Here is a 19,979-nt window from a genome sequence, read left to right as displayed (position 1 = left end):
GGGGAAGACTACTCAGCCACGAAAGAGAAGGACATCTTGTCACTTGCCACGACGTGGATGGAGCCAGAGGGCAAGCAGTGTGCTCTGTGAGACCCGTGAGTCGGGGAGAGACAAATACCGATCCCCTCTTACGCATGGAGTGTAGAGAACAAAACCCGGAGCAGGACTGGGGGGCCCGAGGCGGGGGCGGGGGCGGTGAAGCGGGCGAGGGGGCGTCTAGCACCGCCAACTTCCGGTTTACAGGAGGCGGGTCCTGGGCATTAACGTATGCACGGCGACCACAGTTAACGACGCCGTATTTCACCTTTGAAAGTTGCTGAGAAGTAGGTCGTACGAGTTCTCACCACACACACACCAGGTCTCCGGGTACGTGTGGTGCCCGACGCCGATCGCCAACACTTCCAAAATGTACAAACGAGCCATCACGTTGTGCACGTAACGCTAAGCCACTGTACGTCATTCAGAACTCAGTACTAAAGCAGCAGTGCCTGCACGTGGGTGACAGTATTTCGTGGGCCCTGCGGCCCCCCGGGAGAGGGGCAGTGAGAAGGGTGGGGAGCGGCCTGGCACAGTGATCACAAACAGGAGGCCGTCCTGCAGGGCGGGAGCAGAGGGCGCGTGCAGGCTCAGGCAGGGTGGAAGGCCTGGAAGCCTGGAAACCAGCTCAGACTGGGGGTCCCCCCTCCATGACACCCTCGTGCCGGACACCCACGGAGCCCCCCCGGGAAGCAGCGGCATCCACAGGCTGGAAAGGAGGTGCAGGATGACAGGTGCTCGGGGTGATTCCCCGTCACCGTCTCCGTGCGGCTCAAACTCTCTTCTGGGAGCAGTTTTAGATTCTCGTAGGGATCGGTTATAAAAGCAAGACATGATCCTGACTCCTCAAAACGCAAAACCTACACCAAAACAGTGGGCCACCAGTCCCCTCCCCACCCCGTCCCATTCTCCCATAATTTCTGCTTTGGTGTGTGTTTCTCCAGAATTTTTCTTACACGGTTACTAAGTACGTTTACTTGGGAAAACATGTGGCCAGGTTTGTAGGAGTTTAACGTTCATGTAAAAGAAAACATGCTTTACGCACTGTCGTAGAGCTTTCTTCCAGATTTAATATTCAGAGATACGCCTCAGCTTGTGTCCGTGGCTCACGGCCCAGTCGTTTGTCTTCCCGTGGCCTCGTGGCTGCCTGTACCTGACCACGTGCCCTGCAGGATGCCAAACTTGTTCCGGCTCTTTGCCATGTCAGATGCTGCTCTGGGAGCAGCCCTATGGATTTCTCTTTCTGCGCAAGCATCTCACTAAGGATGCCGTAACACGGGGTCAGGGAGGATACGTGTCTTCTGCGTAAAAGTGGCTCGCTTGGTCTCTGCACACGTGCCACCGCCCACGGCCTCCGGAATCCGTGCTCCCCACCAGAGAGCGTTCTCTTCCTAAGGTCTGCAGCTCTGATGGGCAGACGCGTGCTTCATCTTTTCGTCATTCTCACTTCCTTGACCAGGAGTGACTTCGGTCATGCTTCAGTGCCGATTCTCGGACACTCCCCATCCGTGCCTTCTGCCCGTTTTTCTTGGACCTTGTTTTCCCTTAAGGGTGTGCGATGCCTTTTGCGTGCTTGTGACCTTCACTGTTGTGTCATGGTGGGTCCGTGCTCTGTTTCGTGGAATGTGCTGAATGGCAACATCTCCCTTTGGTTCTGGAGTCTGTTGAGGTCCGAGCAGAGGGCAGCGGGAGGACTGTCCACCCCTTGTAAGGAGAGCTCATGGACCGACCTTCGGGCCCAGGCCCCCAGGGTGGTGCTCCTCAGAGGCGATAGCAAGGATGGTAGGACCTGGGGCCCGGCACAGAGGGAGCCACCCCAGCGGTGTATGACCATGTCCCTGGACTTGGGAAGCTCAGGCCACCGCTGGGGCCCTCCTGGGGGGGGCCCTCAGGAGACAGAGAGCCAAGGCGATGGGGTGTCCTCTCCATGGCAGGAGGGAGGGGATCTGATTTTCCTTCCATCCTGACCAGGAGCCAGAGGCTACGTGGGAAGCCGTGTTTGGAGATCCGGTTCCTGGAGCAGACAGGGCCTGCCCTGGTGTTGGGAAGCAGCGTAAGGAAAATGGGTTTGTTCTCTGACATCCAGCACCTGGGGCCAAGTGGCTGCTTTCGGGGCAGGCTCCTCACGGCCCAGGGCTGCGGGCTTTCACCTGCGAAAGCGAGCCCGTGGTGTTTCTCGTCTTTTGACTTCTGGAGTCTGGATCTTGGGATGAGGTTTTCCTACCACAAACTGATGCAAATACTTTCCCGCACTTCTCTGTAACTTCTGTCCTCACCTTGCTTATTTGCGGCAGGTAGAAACCGCGCCTCAGCACGCGGAGTGTGGCCGTAACCCGACCCTTTCCCAGGCGGGACGCGGTGGTCCCCAGGCCGCCCACTGAAGCCTTCATGCTTTCCTTCTCCTGAGGAGCCACACCGATCCCGTTCCTGCTGAAGTTTCTCCCCGAATCTATTCAGTCCCCCCGTCCCTTTGTCCCTTTCTACGCACGCACGACTGTTGCACCCTCAGTGTGTTTTCACCTCTGCGGGTGAACCTCTGTGCACTTCTCAGGATGAAAGAACATCCTGGCTTCTGTTTCCTTTCCTTCTTCCAAGCAAAGGTGGAAGCAGCCTGCAGACTGTGGCCTCGTCAGCCTTCCTGCTGGCACTTTGGTGGCTTTGAGACATCAGCAGGCCGTGTTCCCCTGAGAGTGGAGCCTGTGATGGGGACAGGTGAGCATATACGTCTGGGATGTGAGTCCCACGGGTAGGGACGAGGTGGGGGGTGCAGTGGAGAGGCGGCCAAAGATCCAGCTGCTCCTGGGTCGCCTTGCTTGTCAGCAACTTCTGGACACGCCAGGGGGTAGGACATAGTATCTCCTCTGCATTAATTTGCATTTCCCTTCGGATTTATGGTGTGGGGCATCTTATGTGCTTTATTTCTGCCATTTCCCATCACCTTTGGTGAAGTTCCACATTAAGGATTGGGTTAACTAAGGCTCATCGGTGTGTGTGAACCACATGGGAGGCACCGTGAGGACCGTGGGCTGGGCGTCATTCCCCTGTGGCCCTTCACCCACGGGCTGAGGCTTGGGTGTCAACCCCACAGTCCTGGTCTTATGGGGCTTTGGACAAAACCCCGAGGAGGGAAAAGGGATTGTATGGCCAGTGGCAACGTGCAAGGTCAGGGGACGTGCACGGAGTGGCGAGTTCCAGGTCCGTATAGATGGTACCTCCCCTCTGCCGCGCCCACGGAGCCAGTGCACCGTGCTTTAGAACGATCAACCTCTAGGAGCACCAGCTGAGGCCGGGCCACGGTTCTCACCCCGGGAGGAACCCCAGACACTTCCTTTCTGGCAGAACTTGCAAATCAATCGTGGACACCCACCACCTACACGTAGCCTTGGATTTGAGACTTTGGGCTTAGGATGGAGAGGGGCAGGCGGTGTATTTTTTTCATTGGGTTTTATTGAGACACAATTCACATAAAATAAAATTTACTGGTTTGATGCGTTTCAACAAACGTGTACGGTTGTGAACCGGCATCACAATTAAGATTTCTGGTGTTGGTATTTGCCTCTTTTTGCTTTCTTCTGGACCAGAACAGCCAGACATTTATGTGTCTTGTCCCTGTCGAAGATGGAGCCTTTGTGTTCTTCCCTTCTCCCTGCTGTCCCTCGGTTTTATAGTTTCGATTTCGCTCTCCTTTTTCTAGTCTCCTCAGGTGGAAGGTGAGACCATTGTTTGCAGTCTTTGCCTTTTCTCATGTAAGCGCTCAGTGCTATAAATGTCCCTGTAAGTGTGGCTTTACCCTTTCCACGCGTGTTGATGTGTTACTCAGTCCCCGTCTGGTTCCAGTATTTTGTACTTTCCCTTTCGAGTTCTTTGATCCCTGGTTTATTTAGAACCGGGTGGTTTAATTTCCAATTATTTGTGTGATTTCCCAGATATCTTCCTGTTGCTGAATCTTAGATTAATACCACTGTGGTCAGAACATATATTTTTTTAATGACTTCAATCCTTTGAAACTCATCTCTTGGCCCAAAATACGGTCATTTTGGGTGCACATCCCATGTGAACCTAGAAAAGATGCGTATTCTGATGTGAGGGGGGATGTTTTATAAATATCAATTTGATTAAATTGGCCGATAGGGTTGTGCAAATCTTCTGCATCCTTAATATTTTCTGTCTACTTTTCTGAGCAATTATTGAAAGAAAAGTACTGATGTGTACCGTCCTGATTTTTGTCTGTTTCTCCTTGTAGTTGCATACATTTTCGCTTTGTGTATTTTGCAGCTCTGTTATGAAATGTGTAGACATTTAACACTGTTATCTGTCCTTGGTTAATTAACCCATCTACCGTCATACCTGGTAATATTTGGTGATCAAGTCCACTTTGACCATCATTAGTGTATCCCTCCAGCTTTCCTTTGATTATTGTTTGGAGGCTATTATCTTCTACCGTTTACCCTCTCAGTCACTTGTGTTTTAAATGAGTTTCTTACAGACTGCATACATGTGAGTCTTCGTTTTTTATACAGTCTGATGTTCTCTGCTGCTTGACTGGATGCTTACATAGGTACACGTGCTGGGATTATTGATAAGGTTGAGTTTACATCTGTGGTCATTTATTTTCTATTTTATCATATCAATACATCGTTCCTTTTTTCTCTTTTGGTTTTCTGATTTTAAATTAATTGGATATTTTGATATCGCACATATTTGTCCACTGTTGCCTTATCACAAATATCTTTTGATTTCCTTGGGGCTGGTCCAACGTTTAGAGTGCACACTGTAACGTCACAGTTCACCTTCAAACAATACTTGCCACTTCTCCTGTGCAAGAACCTCATGAGTGTCTGCCCTTGTCCTGTGCTGGGCACACTCACACTTCGGTCCTGCAGATGCCAGGACTTCGCTCTCATTTTTTCCTTACGTGATTTTTAAATGAGGAAAGAGTATCTTTTATATTTATCCAAATAAACAGTCACTGTTTCTAGCTTTTCATGTCTTTGTGTAGATCTGTGTTTCCAGCTGACTTCTTCCAGCTTCGGTGGATCTTCACCCTTAGTTTTCGGAGATGTTTTCACTAGACGTAGGTTTCTCCGCAGCACCTCAGAGGTTTTACTGCCTTTCAGGCTGCACGGTCTCTGAGAAGTTTGCTGCTGTTTTTGTCCCTCTGTGAAGAGTGGATCTCGTTTCTCTGCATTTTTTCTTTTTATCTGATATGGAGCAATTCAATAATGATGTAGAATTATGTGGTTTTCTTTATATTCCTCCTGACTGAGGTTTGTTAACATTCTTGGATTTGTGGATTTATTGCTTCCATCAACCAGGGAAACATTTTGGCCGTTATTTCTCCCATGGTTGGTTTTTCTCCACCCTCCCCCAGGGCGGCGATGCCATTTACGCTACGGTGCTGGATACTGTCCCACAGCGCACTGCGTTCCTGGGTCTTTATTTATTTGATCTCAGCTTGCTATCTGGAAATTCCATTTGGCTATTTTTTTTGCAAGGCTTACTGAAGTTGAGTTCTAGGAGTTCTATAAGCGTATATTGTCATGAAATTGCTGCCATGATCAAGACAGAACATTTCCATCACCCAAAAGCATTCCTTCACGTCCCCTCGTAGCCAACCCTGGCTCCCCACCCCCAGCTCCCAACAACAGACTTTCTCCTGTGCCCATAATTTTGACTTTTCCATAATGTCATATAACTGGAATCATGAAGTATATAGCTTTTGAGTGCAGGCTTCTGTCAACCAGCGTGGTGGATCTGAGATTCATTCATGCTTTCGTTCCTATCAATTCTTTCCTTCTTGTTGCTGAGAATTCCACTTGGTTAATCTGTATGCTTGGTTAATCCGTTCACTGGCCGAAGCCCATGTGGGCTGTTTCCAGTTGGGGTGGTTTTCGTTTGAATTGTAAATAAAGCCACCATAAACACTGACATAAAGGTTTTATTGTGAACCTGAGTTTTCATTGCTTTCGGGCAAATACTCAAGGGATTGCTAAGTGATTGCATCATTCAACTTTACGACAAATGGCCAAGCCGCATTCAACGTGGCTGTGTTATCTGCAGTGAGGGTTACCCTTGCTACACGATCTCACCAGAACGTGGTTTTTCCATTTCTCAACCATTCTGTTGGGTCTGTAGTATTATTTTGTCATGGCAGCAATTTACTTTTTGCTAAAGCCACTGTTAAACGTTTTTTTGTGTTTATTTTCCATCGGTGTGTGTACCTTTGTGAAATAGCTCTTCGAATCTTTTGCCCACTTTGAATTGTGTTGGCCGTTTCTTTGTTATTGAGTTCTGAGATTTATTTATATATTCTAGATTCATTCCTTTATCAGAAATGTGTTTTGCAAATATTTTCTCCCAGTTTTTGGCTTGTCTTCGTTTACTTGACAGTATCTTTTGAAAAGCAGAAGATACTAACTTTGATGAAAATATTTTGAAGATCCTAACTTTGGTAAAATCTAATTTATGAAGGTTTTCTTTCATGGATCATGTTTTTGGTGCTTTATCTAATAAATCTGCATAACCCAAAGCCACATGTATTTTCTGTTTTCTTAAGATTTTATAATATTAGGTTTTACATTTAGGTCTGTGATTTATTTTTAGTTAACCTCTGTATATGGTGAAAGGGATTTTGTATATATGGAAATCCAACTTTCTAGCACCATATGTACAAAAGCCTATCCTTTCTTCACTGAATCGCCTTTAAACCTGTTTTGAAAATCATCTGACCACATATGTGTGGGCCTATCTCTGATGTCTCTATTCGATTCTACTGACCTATGAGCTGTGCTGCATGAATACTACGGTGTCTTGGCTACTGTGGCTTCAAAGTAAGTTTTGAAATCAGGGAGCATGCCTCCTTTAACATTTCTTCGCATTTTCAAAAATCTGGCTAATTTTACATACTTTGCCTTTCCATGTAAAATTCTGAATAAGCATGGCATTTTGCACAAAAATTCCTGCTGGGATTTTTATTGGGACTACAGTGAGTTTGCAGACTAATTTGGTGAGAACTGACAAGGTCAAATATTCTAATCCATAACCATGGTACAGCTCAATACTTAATTACATTTCACTCACATTCTTTCAACAGTGTTTTACAATTTTAAGTATATAGAATGCGTGCAGATTTTATGACTTTGGTATCTAAACATTCATGTTTTCGGTGCTATTACAAACACCGCTTTTTATGTCAATTTCTATTTGTTTATGGCTAGTATTTACAAATACAAAAATCCTTCTCACTGTGTGGACGACGGAGAACCCGTGAAACGCTTCTGGCCGGTTGTGGTCTCTGAAGTCAAGCCCCAGGGTGAGGGGAGAGCTTATGTAACGTTCTAAACAAGGAGTTGGCACACTTTTTCTGCACGTAGAGCTCAAATAGTAAATATCTTTAGGTTTTTCAAGCCGTATGTTCTTTATAGCAATTACTCAGCGGCTACCCCGCTGTCATAGAGGCACAGACGATACATTCGTGAGCGCACACGGCTGTTTTCCAATAAAACTTCACTTACAAAAATGGGTGGTGGGCGGGAGTAGCTTGCTGTCTCTTGTCCTAAACAACACTTGCTGCTAAGCTGGAATCCCAGGGCTCTGAATGCTGGTCCCTGCAGGTAGACCCTGGGACTCTGAACGCTGGTCCGTGCAGGTATCGGAAAGGGAATGGGCTGCGGGAGGGTTTGGTCAGCACTCACACGGTCACCTTGGATCAAATAGGGACGAATAATCCCAGGAGGGAGGAAGGACTTAAAAACCCATCAACAGCCTGTTAGAATTCCAGCTTGTCAACTGTAATCATGGGTTCCTGTGGACTTGGGGCCCATGGCTTCACTACCCCATTACTGCCTGTCCTTTGAAGATCTCCACAGAGGCACGTACCTATCTATGGTTGTGACAACACCGTCAGCCCCACACAGAGCCAGACACGCACAATGGCATGTGAAACCTCGCACCTGTCAAGGAGAAAACACTGAGAAGGCATGCCTGGTGCATTGCGGGTCCGAGACGGGTACGGCATCAAACTCTCCCCCACACGGGAGGTGGCTGAGCCCGCGGGGACAGGGCCAGTCTGCCACGTCTTCGGAACAAAGTTGTGTGCCAAACGTTATGGATGAGCCTGTTCTGAGTGGAGAGGAGGAAAGGCTGTGTATTTACAAGCAGGCACGGTCGTCTGATTCCACTGTTATCACTGAGTGCCTACGGTGGGCCGGGCCTGTGACAGCCGGAGGGCAGAGCACGACAGAACCGGGCCCTGCCCAACCCAGGTCTCTGGTTCTCAGAGGAACCCTGCGGGGAGGGCTGGGCGGAATCAGCCCCTGCGTGTCAGCTCCTCCGGGGCAGATCGTGCCCGGGGAACGTCTGCCAGGTCTGGAGACACTTTCGGTTGTCACAACCAGCGATGAGGTGCTCTTGGCCATCTAGTGGGTGGGGGCTGACGATGCTGCTGCACACACTTCAGTGCCCCGGACAGCCCTGTGCTGGGAAAACCGTGTCCTGCGTACATGTGTACAGATACATGCACACACCACATCCACGCAAATGGGGACATGCACGTACAAATACGTGCACACACCACCCACATCCATGCATACGGGGACATGCACGTGTGCACAGCGCACCCACACCACACACGTGTCCATTCGTGCGTCACCAGAGATGAAAAACACGTCTAACTGGTGTCTAAAACACCTTTACACACGGGGAGCCAAACTTTCCTTGACGTAAGTATTGCCGTCAAGGCTTTCATGCTTATCCGCGGCCAGGGAGCGGAGCAGTTGGCACTCAGAAGCTGCAGGCGGGCTAAATGCGGGGACAGGGCCGGCCGCCGCCTCGCAGGGGCGCCTCCTAAGCAACTGGGGCCTCAGAAGCAAGGCCCGCGCCCCCTCCATCTTGCCTCCTGCCCTGCAGCCCGAGCACGGACGGCTTGCCCAGAAGATAAGAACGACGCGCTTTCCATCCGGGGCTCTGGCTTGACCAGCTGACCTGGCAGCGCTGCTACGTGGGGGTGAGGTGCCCGGCGGTAGAGTCAACAAAACCCGAGGCTCGACAGATCTTAGATTAGGCACTGCTTCGCTTTTATTTTCCTTTCCACGAGGTAGTACCGTTCCTCAAGATAGGGACACAGTCTTGCGCATTATTTTACGGCGGAGACCTACATCTGTCTCTGTTTGTGTTTTGGGTTCGTTTTGCAGTAGATGAACCAGCGCCCGCGCCTCTTCACCCGGTAGCAGTCCCGACAGCGCTCCTTGATGACGCCCTTGGTCTTGAAGCCCAGGGCAAGCTGCAGGCCGGGCAGGGGGCGGCCGGGCAGGGGCCAGGGTCCCGCGAGCCCCGCGGTGCGAAGAGGTCCCGCCAGGAGAGTGGAGAGCGCGCGGGGCTTCGCCGGCCCGGGGCTCCCCCGGAGCAGCGGGCTCAGGGCGCACGCCAGCATCTTCGCCACGAGCACGCGGGCCATGTGGTGGCCGGGCCTGCGGGGGACCGAGAAACAATCCGTATGGCCTCCGCGCGGGAGGAAGAGTTTCGCCGCCAGCCCCCCCCCCCCCCCCCGGCCCCTCCGCCGCCACTCGGCTGTCCCCGGGCCCTTTCCCTGGCTCCCCCGCCCCTCCGCCGCCCCTCGTCTGTCTCCGGGCCCCGGGGGAGCCCGCCGGCCGGGGACAGCATCCCTCCGGGGCGTGGACAGCCCGGACCTGCGGCCGCGACGCACCCAGGGACTCCCGAGCCTCCGCCCCCTCCTCCTCCCCGGCCCCACGCGACCCCCAGGAGCACAGACCTGGGAAGAAGGCGCCGGGGACTGTCGCCAGCGCGCCTCGCATGCGCCTGCGCAATGGGGCGGGGAAGCCGCCGCCCGCAGTGTCCGCCAGAAAAAAAGATGGCGACAGGGTCACGTGGTCGTCCTCGCAGCGCCGGGCGCAGAGGCGGAGCTGCAGGAGCCCCAGCTACCCCTGCTCGGACGCCCTCTCGCCACTGGGTACCCACGGCCTCGGAGGCTGACAAAATGGGAACAGAAATACACATCTGGAATGAAAAATAAGTCACAACCAAGTAGACGTTTAAAAAAAACGAATACCGGCTCAAAACAAAAATCTAGAAGAACTCACACGTTTGTATTAAGTGCACATCCTGGAAGAAATGTGGCGAGGCTCAGGGAAGCAGTGGAGATAGGCACTGGTCCTAACTGGTTGCAGTTACATATCTTTTTTCCCGCCCGTATTCTTTAATGAGACATTTCAAACAAAAGGTGAAGGAGTACGGTGAGCACCCATCTACCCACCACCAGAGTCCACACTGAACCCAGTGCATCTTGTCATTCCGGGTATGTGTGCCCACCCATCCCTCTACTGTCCGTGCACACGGAGGCGACCTGCAGACGGCGGCCCATCTGCGCACCATCGATAAGGCAGCGAGCTCACTCTTGCACCTGCCCAGGTGAGCTTTGGCCCTGCCTCTGGGTACCTGTTGTGGGCATCTTTCCGTTCATGAGATTTCCGGTGCATCTCGTCTCTCCTCACCTTGCTGAGTTCTCTTCCACCTCCCGGAATCCCGGCTGTGGGTGTCCTCAACTCCTGGCGGGTGGGGGGGCATCCCCACCCTAGCTCTGAAGTCTGAGTCTGCCCCTCGTGCCCACCGCCCTCGGCGTAATTGACCCTCCTGACCCATCTATGAACAGGCAGTTCGGAGAGGGAAGCACCGGGACCACCATCGCGGGTCTGCACAGGCGTGCCCTAGAGCAGGGCGCCCTCGGGGCTGATCTGCACAGGGATGACATCGAATGTGTCCTACTGGTAGCTTCACTGGAGTTCTGCTGCAGAAATCCCAATTTCTGCTGTCCCCGCGCCCACACAGAAATGCGCGCTGCGCAACGTGAATGTACATACAGTTTACTCAATGCAAGGACCCTTCGCCAATAGAAACATTCGATACGTAACCTCCTCCCATGATTATCAATTGTCATCGAATGTGAAGAGTGCCCTTTCATTTTCCATCCTGCTCTGCCCTAGCCCTGGCAGGAGGGCCACTCAGCAGTCGATAAATGCTCAGGTTGCGCACAAATTTTCCCGCCTTTTCCGTACTGAGCCTCGGCCCCACCGTTGCACCTGCTGGGCGGCACTCGCCCGAGCGCATTGCGCTTGCGCGTCCCCGCCCCCAGCGTAAGTTGCCGCAGCAAGCGCCCCTCCCTGCGGAAGCCGTGCGCACGCGTCAGCGCGTCGGTGCGCCGGGTCAGGGGTCAGCCCGCAAAGATGGCGGCGGCGGTCACCTTCTGCCGGCTGCTGGGCCGGAGCGGTCCGGCGGCGCTGAGCCTGCCCCGTGGCGCCAGGTGTCTAGGGGTGCGGACTTCACCGACCGGGGAGAAGATTACGCACACCGGCCAGGTAACCGCCGCGGCGTGGAGGACGCCCTCCATCTCGGCTTCCAGTCCCTCCGGTCCCCACCCCCTGCGGCCGGGGGACGCGCCGGCCGGTGGGCAGGGTCTCGCAGGCCGAGTCCCGGGCCGGCCCCCGTTCACATTAGGGTGGGGGTGTGCGGGGGTCCCACGCTCTGACCGACGAGACGGAAGCCGCCCCACCCCCACGGCCGCCGCCGTGCCTCTGCAGTCAGGGTGGGCTCGTCCTCCGAGCGTCGCCAGCTCCAGCATCAGGCCCGTCCCTGTGGACAGGCTGACGGTCGGGGCCCGCGTGCGCTTCCTGTCGTGTCCGCGGTGCTAGGCCGTACATTTTAACAAGCCGAGGGGCCGCTGTAGTGTAAAACAGAAGGCGGAAAAGTGAGCGAGGTACCTGTGTTATTAAGGAGTCCCCTAGCCGACACTTTTATCCGATGTCGGCCAGAGGTGAAAGAAAATTGGGGGTGCCCCTCCTCTGCCCGAATTGGTCTCTGCTCTTTCAGACCGCACCTCGCTACCTTCCGATTCCGATTGTTGTCCCGTCTCACCTTCGGTATCTCGCTGGAGAATGCCCCTGGTCACGAAGTTGGTCACGAGTGGCCAGAATGTTAAGAAAAAACACTTTCCTGTAATGTTTACTCTTGGTATGAAGTGACTTCTTCCCGGATCAGGCTGTGAAAATCATATAAGGTCTTTTTTTTTTTTTTTTTCAGGCTTATGATGATAAAGACTACAGGAAAATCCGATTTGTAGGTCGCCAGAAAGAGGTAAGCCAAACGTCTAGTGAAAGAGAGGTAGGCTTTGGTAAAACCTTTATGTAACCAACAGGAAATAAAAGTTAATCTCTGGACTTAAATTCTCAAACTGCGGGGGGCACCCTGGAGGCTGTGGAAGTTTGCCTGTCTTTGAAATGCTAAATGTGCCTGTATTTGTTTTGTTCCCCTCCCCCCCCCCATTGTAAAGTGACATCTTGTGTCTCTCGGTTTCTGTATAAATGGGAGTGATCTTTTTTACCCCCTCCGTTTCTGTGTCTTATACTCCTGAGATCTTCAGATTAAAGGAAGTCACAGCAGCTTTTAAAAATTACTCTTTTGGTCACTCTTTGGAGTACGCTTGTCATATTTACTGCCAGACAGACCAGACTGTGTTCTCACAGGGACGGACATGCACACGCTGAAACCAGCACGAGGGTTGCCCTTCCCCGCGTGGGTCTGAAGGCTCACCCACCGTGTAACCGCTGGAGACAGGGCTGACGGTGGAGCCTGCCCGCAGGGGCCTGTTCGCGTCCTGGTTCCTCACCCGCGCTGCCAGCTCCCCAGTCTCCGTGCATGTTGGTTGGGCAGTTTTCCACTTCTGAGTCCATTTGTTTTCCACGGTCGCCCTGAGTCCGTCCTTCCCTCAGTCAACCTTCTCCTTGCTCCTCAGTTGTCCCTAAATCGTGTTCCCTTCCCCGCTGATCTTGGTTACATTGTCCGCTCTTAGCGTCTACATTTCTACTTCCATTCCTGCTTTGTGGGCCTGGTGGGGCAGGTGGAGGAGGTGGAGTTTGGTGCCCTGTGGGGAATGCATGGGTCCTGAAGCTTGGGGGTCGTCCCTGTGGCCTGGCCCCCGGCCCCCTACCTCAGCTCTTCTGATGTTCCAGCAAGCACCTGGGTCTGTCACAAGCTCCTCTCTGCTGGAAACTGTGTGGCCTCTGGCTTCTGATTGCCGGGGCCGGAGGGGCGGGGGTGGGGGGTGGTGGGGGAGGGTAGGGGGCGGTGGCGGCAGAGGGGTTGCATCAGGGAAGCAACCTAAAATTGAAACTGAACAAACAAAATCAGAGTTGGCGAAGCGAGTAAAGTGGGAACGGGGCAGTGCTGAAGGTGTCGCCTCACTCTGTGAGCTTCCCCCAGGTCTGCACCCCTCTCCCAGCTCCGTGTGTGCGTGGCCTTTTCCTGGCTGAGATGGTGAGGGCCCAGGGGCACATCTTCACGTTGTAAAGGTGCACAGTGTGTTTGTAAGTGGTGAGTAGGCATCTGCTCCCGCTTTCCTTCCTTCTGGAAGAAGCCAACACAGCTGGGGGCCGCATTCATAGGCGTGGCTCTTCTGAAACATTTCCCTTCCCAGGTATATCCTCTCTGTCTTGACAGTGGGGTGAATGGGGTCTACGGGCCTTTGGCTTCCTGGGGTGGGGGGCATGGCCTGTCCGTATGTTTACCCCCCGGACCCAGAGGAAAACCCTTGAAACTGAGTTCCTAAACTGCAGGGTCCAGACACTGCTGGCCCTGGGCGCTAAGCCTCGCGGCTTGTGGCTCTGCAGCCCTGTGCTGGGTCCTGCTCCGCATGTCTGAGCTCGCCCTCCTGGCACTGGCTGAGTGGCCCCTGAACCTGTGTCACCCCAAAGCACCCGTGGACACCGCTGTCCAAAAGTCTTAAGGGGCGTTTTTGAGCATTTTCTCCAAATGTAGCTTCCTTTTTAATTTGGATGAAAACTTGAGTTTTTATTTTGACTTGAAAATTATATACGTGTGTGTGTGCACGTACGTTTAGCTGGGTATAAATGTTGGTATTAGTATGAAAACAGTCGATATTCTAAATAATTGGATTGGGGCTTTTACTTTGCTTTAAATCTGTAGCTCTCCATGAACACGGTTAACGCCCTGCAGGACACTGGTTGCTCAACTAGGCTGCGATTCCTTTTTGTACAGATTAATACTGTCTCGTGTGGTCCCGTGTTTTGTGTTGTGTCTTTGTTTTTTTTTTTTTTTTTAATTTTTTTTCAACGTTTTTTTTTTTTTTAATTTATTTTTGGGACAGAGAGAGACAGAGCATGAACAGGGGAGGGGCAGAGAGAGAGGGAGACACAGAATCGGAAACAGGCTCCAGGCTCCGAGCCATCAGCCCAGAGCCTGACGTGGGGCTCGAACTAACGGACCGCGAGATCGTGACCTGGCTGAAGTCGGACGCTTAACCGACTGCGCCACCCAGGCGCCCCTTGTGTTGTGTCTTTGAGCTGCACTTTCCCTAGGAACTGTTGCTGCTAAAAAATACAAACAGCTCACTAGGTATTTGGACCTAAACATGTTTGTGCCCAAGTCGGTTGACCAAGAGGCACATAACAAGGTAGTTCCATGTTTGTTACACTAGTGACGTGTATAGGTCAGGTGTCCAGCCATCGGTTTATGGCTTGTGACACAGCGTGTGCTCACAGCTGAGGTGAAGCATGCGGGGCACCGTGGCATTTCTCTGTTCGTCCCTTGGAAGGGCTGGGGACGCTCCTGGCCGTGCCCGTGGGAACAGGGTCGGCAGCTGGGCGCGCTCTGGCGCTGGGACTGGGCCCTGCTTCCTCTGCGGCTCAGTGTATGTATTCCTGCGGTTGGCCTGAGTCCTGGGAACGAGACGTTCATCACGGTAGGTCAGGGTCACCTACTGAGTGACGGGGAGCTGAGTGACGGGGGCAGTCCTGTGTCAGTCTCCGGTGTCAGCCGCCCTTCCCGCGGGAGATGGTGGTCTGTCTGACTGCCGTGATGGGACCTGGGGGTTTGTTAGTGTGCCCTTTGTGACACGTTTGTCACTTAGGTAGACACCATACTGTTTTACAGCACGAGGCTTTATTTGTGGGGCGTGTGGCTCTGTCTGCAGCAGAGGTGAGTGAGCACGACATCCCTCCCTCCGCAGCCCGCCGTAAGGTGCCGGCATTGGGAGCGGCGGGGCCGTCCACAGGGCGCCAAGCTCAGAGCGCTGGTAGGACGGCGCGTCCACACCCAGCGCGTCCGTATCCCGCGTCCACGCTGCCTGGCCTCCCCGCGCACCTGGTGTGTTGGCTCAAACGTAGCCGTACTTCCCAGTAACTTCCTACTGTGTTTCTGGAAATAGAAGTTGGAGGAAAAGTCTTACAAAGTCAGGGTCTGTAACCGTAAAGCTTTTTAAGAAATAACTAAACTTTTCCAAAATGTCCCCATCCCGTGGATTTGGGGCGTCAGGTCTGGTGAGGTGCCTGGGAGAGCAAGGGGCCGGGCCGCTCTGGGTCCCGCGTCCTCTGGACGGAGTCAGCTGGCTCCGGAGAATCTGAGGTCAGTTGTGCCTTTCTGACCTACTCCTGGGTTTATCACCCCGGATTCAGAGGCCCCACCCCCCGTATTGGTAAAGTTGGTGCCTAACCTTTGTTTCCTTACCTTCACTGAGGCGGTAGGCGGGGCTCTGGGCACACGGGGTGGGGACCCGCAGGGCCTGGTCACCGGGACTGACCCAGCGCGCACTTCTAGCCCCTAGTGACACGTCAGAACTGAGGCGGATGGGGCGAGCGGGTCGCGAAGTCGCCGGGCGGTGTGTGCTCCGTGCGGCCTCGCACTTCCTGTCTTGTCTCCTGGGGCATCTGTTGGGGACGCGCGATGTTCCGCTGCTGACGGCGTTCCGGCTACCGTGCGCCTCGGTCACGTGGCCCTCAGCCTCCGGGCGCGGGTGACCTTCCACGTGTGGCCGCGCCGCTGTTTCCCTGCCTGGGTGGGTGGACGATGCTGGATCTGGAGGTGCCGTCCAGCGAGCTGCTCCTTGTCGGCCTGAGCGGGGTCCACACCTGCCGCCGACGGTGAGAGCGGGGTCCCGATGGCTGCGGACGACGGCGTCGGAGAGGAGGGCGAGCCGGGGCAGGGACCTCCCGGGGGAGGCCCTCCGGGAGAGGAGGCTGCGGCCCCTGGCACGGCCGGCCCACCGCGGCAGGACACCGGAGTCGGCTCCCACGCCGGGCCGTGGGCTCGCCAGGGACCGCGTGGTCCCGGCTTCAGCCCTCCCCCTGGACACCGACGCTGATGCTCCACGTGTACGGCCTGCCCGGCCCTCCAGGCTTTGTCTGCGTGGCGCCCACCAGGCGGCCCCGAGCGGCGGGCGGGCTCGCCAGGCGGGCCCCCTGGCCCGCGTCCGAATTTTGCCGCGGTGGCTCCTCGTCAGAGCCGTGAGGTGCCGAGCCGGGACGTTCGAGTGGCCGTTTCAGCGCGGAGGGAGCGTACCACCGCCCCCTGGCCCCGTGAGCCCAGCCGCTCCGATTCAGCAGCTTCCAGCGGCCGCGCCGGCTTCCGCTCTGGTCCGGCGGCGCCCCGCGGCCCGCCAGCGCCGGCCGGCCGAGCGGGTCGTGACGTCGCGTCGCTCCGTGACGTCGGGTTCACCGGGACGCACGTGTGTCCCGGAGACGCCGACGTGACTGCAGCACCACTTCCCGTGAGTGAGGTTCCAGTGAGTCCTTGAAGCGTCCAGGGGGTGGCAAGTGCGCTCGGAGTGTCCCGTTACTAAAAATTTCATTTTACGTTTGTATCTTGGAGCCTAAGCTCTGCGCACTGCTGACGTGTCTCAGTTTCTTTTAACTTTATGTGTTGCCCCCCCCCCCCAACCCCGCGCCCCCTCCTATCTGTCCATTTGTGTCCTTGGAGCTCACTTGTCAAAAGACCCGGGTCATTTTCTCCTGTGGGGTCACCCGCAGCTGGGTCTTCCTGACTGTGGTCCTTAGAGGTGTTTGTGCCTCTGTTCTGTGAGTGTCTCACGGGGGCGGGGTCAGGTCCGACTCCTGGTCTCTTCATGGCGAGGTTCCTGCGTGGGGCGCTTCCAGCCTTGAGATGCAGTTTCCCTGGGGTGGGGGTGGGGGTGGGGGGCGGGCCGAGGGTCACGTTCTCTTGCGTCCCGGTAGCCCGAGGACCTGCGTGAAAAGAAACTTTGGGCGGCCTGAGGAAGGTGGAAGAAATCGGTTCTCTGCTTTTGTTTATGGGTTTTTATCTCTAGTAAGGCGCTTACTGAATTTTTAAAGTCTGTAAAGTCACAGACTTGAGCCTAGCGTGTTTTGGTGCCTGCACTTACCGTGAGTGCCATTGTCCCTTGGATTTCCTCCCCTGCCCTCCTCCCTCCCCTGCCCGGCCAGTTGGGTGTTTCCCTAGGTCGGCTGCCCTCTGGGGGCAATATTCCTCTCCTCTGTGACAGCAGGGTGCTGCTGGGGACAATCCCTCCCATGGCTCTTCCTGACCTGTCCCAGTGGGTGGCTGGTGCGGGGAGGGGAGCCTGGGACAAAGCCCACCGGGCGGTTGTTAAGGGTCTGGAATCCAGGTTCTGGCAAGTGAGAGAAGTGAGAGGGGTTTGTATTCAAATTCTTGCACTGTTTCTGTACGTTTGAAATTGTATCCACAGGAAGCACTCAGACACTTGTGTGCGACTGTGCCCGTGCCGGCTGGACCTGGGGGCCTGGGGGCACTGTCCACATAAACTTGGATTGCATGAAATTATGAAGCTGTTGTTTTTGGCTCTACGAATTTTTCTTTTCCTCTTGTTCCAGGTGAATGAAAACTTTGCCATCGATTTGATAGCTGAGCAGCCCGTGAGTGGAGCTGACAGTCGGGTGGTCGCGTGTGACGGCGGCGGGGGGGCTCTTGGCCACCCGAAAGTGTACATAAACCTGGTACCGTGTCCCCTGTCCTTGCTCTCCTAGTCCGAGGTGCCCTGTTGAGAGCGGCTGTCGCGGTGCCGACCTCGACCGCCCACCTTCCCGCTCGATCTGCCCGTGGACCCTGCCGCAGGGACCCCGTGAAGGGCACCTGTCCCCCGGGACGCGCCTTCACGCCTTGGGATGCGTCGTCTCGCGCTGGGACGCGCCGTGAGGTGCTGTGTGAAGTACTTAGTGTGGCCAGCGCCGACTGTCCACTCTCCTTCCACGCGCCTACTCTGTCTTCCTGGGACCGTCGTTTCGGCCCCTGTGCACGTGGATGAGTGCGCAGAGCCTTAGGGAAGATGAGACGCGGGGCCGTTAGCGGAGAAGGCGACCAGGGGCTGGGGCTCAGCTGCTGTGGCGTCATGGAGGGGAAGGGGGTCAGCAGTGCCCCGCTGTCCCGTCCGCTAGGGGCCGGCGTGCGCCCGGACCGGACCCCGGTCCAGGGGTGCACGGGTGGGCCTCTGCTCGGCACCCCACGCGCTCCCGTCCGTTGAGTTCTGTGCTCAGGGCCAGATCTCGGCCGTCCCGGGCCGGGAGGGCAGATGGGCATCGAGCTAAGGCCCCAGGCGGCCGCTGTGCCCATCCCTGCTCCCTGCGGTGCTCCTTAGAGAGGACCACAGGTTCTGGCATAGGTGCTGAGCTCGGGTTCAGTCCGCTGCCCCGGCTGCAGCGAGTCAGGGTGTAGCGAGACCTGGGCCCCCGGTGCCACCATGGTTCTTGGTCCCGTAGCGACCTCAGAGCTTTTCCGCCGTCTCTAGGTGAGGCTGTAATTCAGGTCCGTGTCTGGTGTCTCAGTGTTTACACTTGGAGTAGAATGTGGAAACATGAGATCTCTCCTCTTGAATCTTTTCAGGACAAGGAAACCAAAACTGGGACGTGCGGCTATTGTGGACTGCAGTTCAGACAGCAGCATCACCATTAGCGTGGCCAAGCTGTGCACGCGCGGGCGTCTCTGCATTAACACGCAGCAGCCAAGAGCCCGGTGCTGTCACGGGGCGCTGCCGGCTGAATAAAGGGCGTTGTGACCCAGGACGGCGAGCCGCACGCGTGCTGCTTTCAGAGAGGACTTGGGAACGAGCACCCACCTGGAAGGGCAGGGTCCTCCTCCGGGCGCGCGGGGGGCCTCGCGGCATCTCCTGCGATCTGGGTGACTGCACCGTGTGGCCGAGGGGCGGGAGGGAGAAGGGCTTCTCCGATTTTGCGGACGAATTGGAGGTTCGTCAGGCTTAGGAGCTCCCACAGGGGCCGGTGCTGGGTTCAGGCCTCCACCCTCTGACTGGAAACGTGTGCTCTCCCTGCCACTCCCCTGCGCCTGTGCTTCATTGTGTCCTCATCTTTAGGGTGAAATATAGACTCTTAAAGCCCGGGAACTAAGCATCTTCGGAAGGTACGGTCACCTACGGGCCAAATTCAAGGCAATCCGTGTAATGAAAAGAGGAATGGGTGTGAGGTAACACAGAAGTAACAGGACTTTAGAGGGGAGGGGAAGGAGGCTGGGTGCAGCCCCCGTGGGCTCTGACCTGTGGTCCGTGGGGTCCCGGAGGAGGCTCCTGACGCAGATGGAAGGTGAGGCCCTGACTAAACCAGGAAGGAAGGAAGGAAACCCACAGACCACGGGGCCCCCGCATCCCAGGGGGACCCGTGAGAAAGGACAGCGGGGCGTGTTCTGATCACAAAGCACTGAAGCCCGAGCCTTTAGGGACCAGAGGAAAGGAAACTGTTAGGGCGTCAGGAAGAAGGAATAGATCACCCAGTGCAGAGGTTCGCACAGGGTGCCTCGGTTTTCAGTCCTGGAAGCTGGACACGGGAGTAGTGTCACTGGCCTAGAGCAGTCAGGAGTCCTGTGCACAAGGTCGTCCCCCACGGCATGTGGAGAACTCGCAGAGGCCCTCCTGGACCCCGTCTCCGGCAAGGGAAGGCGCCACCTGGGAGTGCACAGTGGGTCCTCATGAAACTCCTTGGCTGGAGCCACACAAGAGGGTGGGCCTCCGGGCAAGTGTCGGAGGAGGGGCGGGGTGGGGGGAAGGGGCCAAGGGACCCTGAGGCCCTGGGGCAGGGGAAGGGAAGTGAGAGGATGCACATGTGAGGGAAACCACGCTGCCTGTGTCTAGTAACCTCAGG

The 19,979-nt window shown here is 55.2% G+C and overlaps 2 protein-coding genes across 2 annotated transcripts; one reads left to right on the top strand and one right to left on the bottom strand.

Annotated features, from left to right (window-relative positions):
* Positions 1-9,088: 9,088 nt before the first annotated feature.
* On the bottom strand, positions 9,089-10,054 carry MRPL36 (mitochondrial ribosomal protein L36). Its single transcript, XM_030332953.1, has 2 exons — positions 9,806-10,054; positions 9,089-9,503 (listed from the first exon to the last, which is right to left on the bottom strand). The coding sequence occupies exons 1-2, from the start codon at positions 10,048-10,050 to the stop codon at positions 9,188-9,190; spliced, it is 561 nt and encodes a 186-aa protein (XP_030188813.1). The 5' UTR covers positions 10,051-10,054; the 3' UTR covers positions 9,089-9,187.
* A 1,205-nt stretch (positions 10,055-11,259) lies between these two features.
* NDUFS6 (NADH:ubiquinone oxidoreductase subunit S6) lies at positions 11,260-18,890 on the top strand. The gene is made up of 4 exons (XM_030332963.1): positions 11,260-11,405; positions 12,127-12,180; positions 17,706-17,828; positions 18,712-18,890. Exons 1-4 carry the CDS (start codon positions 11,274-11,276, stop codon positions 18,778-18,780), a joined length of 378 nt encoding a protein of 125 aa, XP_030188823.1. The 5' UTR covers positions 11,260-11,273; the 3' UTR covers positions 18,781-18,890.
* Positions 18,891-19,979: the final 1,089 nt, after the last annotated feature.

Source organism: Lynx canadensis, chromosome A1 (assembly GCF_007474595.2).
Source record: "Lynx canadensis isolate LIC74 chromosome A1, mLynCan4.pri.v2, whole genome shotgun sequence".
NCBI lineage: Eukaryota > Metazoa > Chordata > Mammalia > Carnivora > Felidae > Lynx > Lynx canadensis.
The sequence above is the reverse complement of the archived record's forward strand: the minus strand, read 5'-3'. Positions and strand labels throughout refer to the sequence as shown.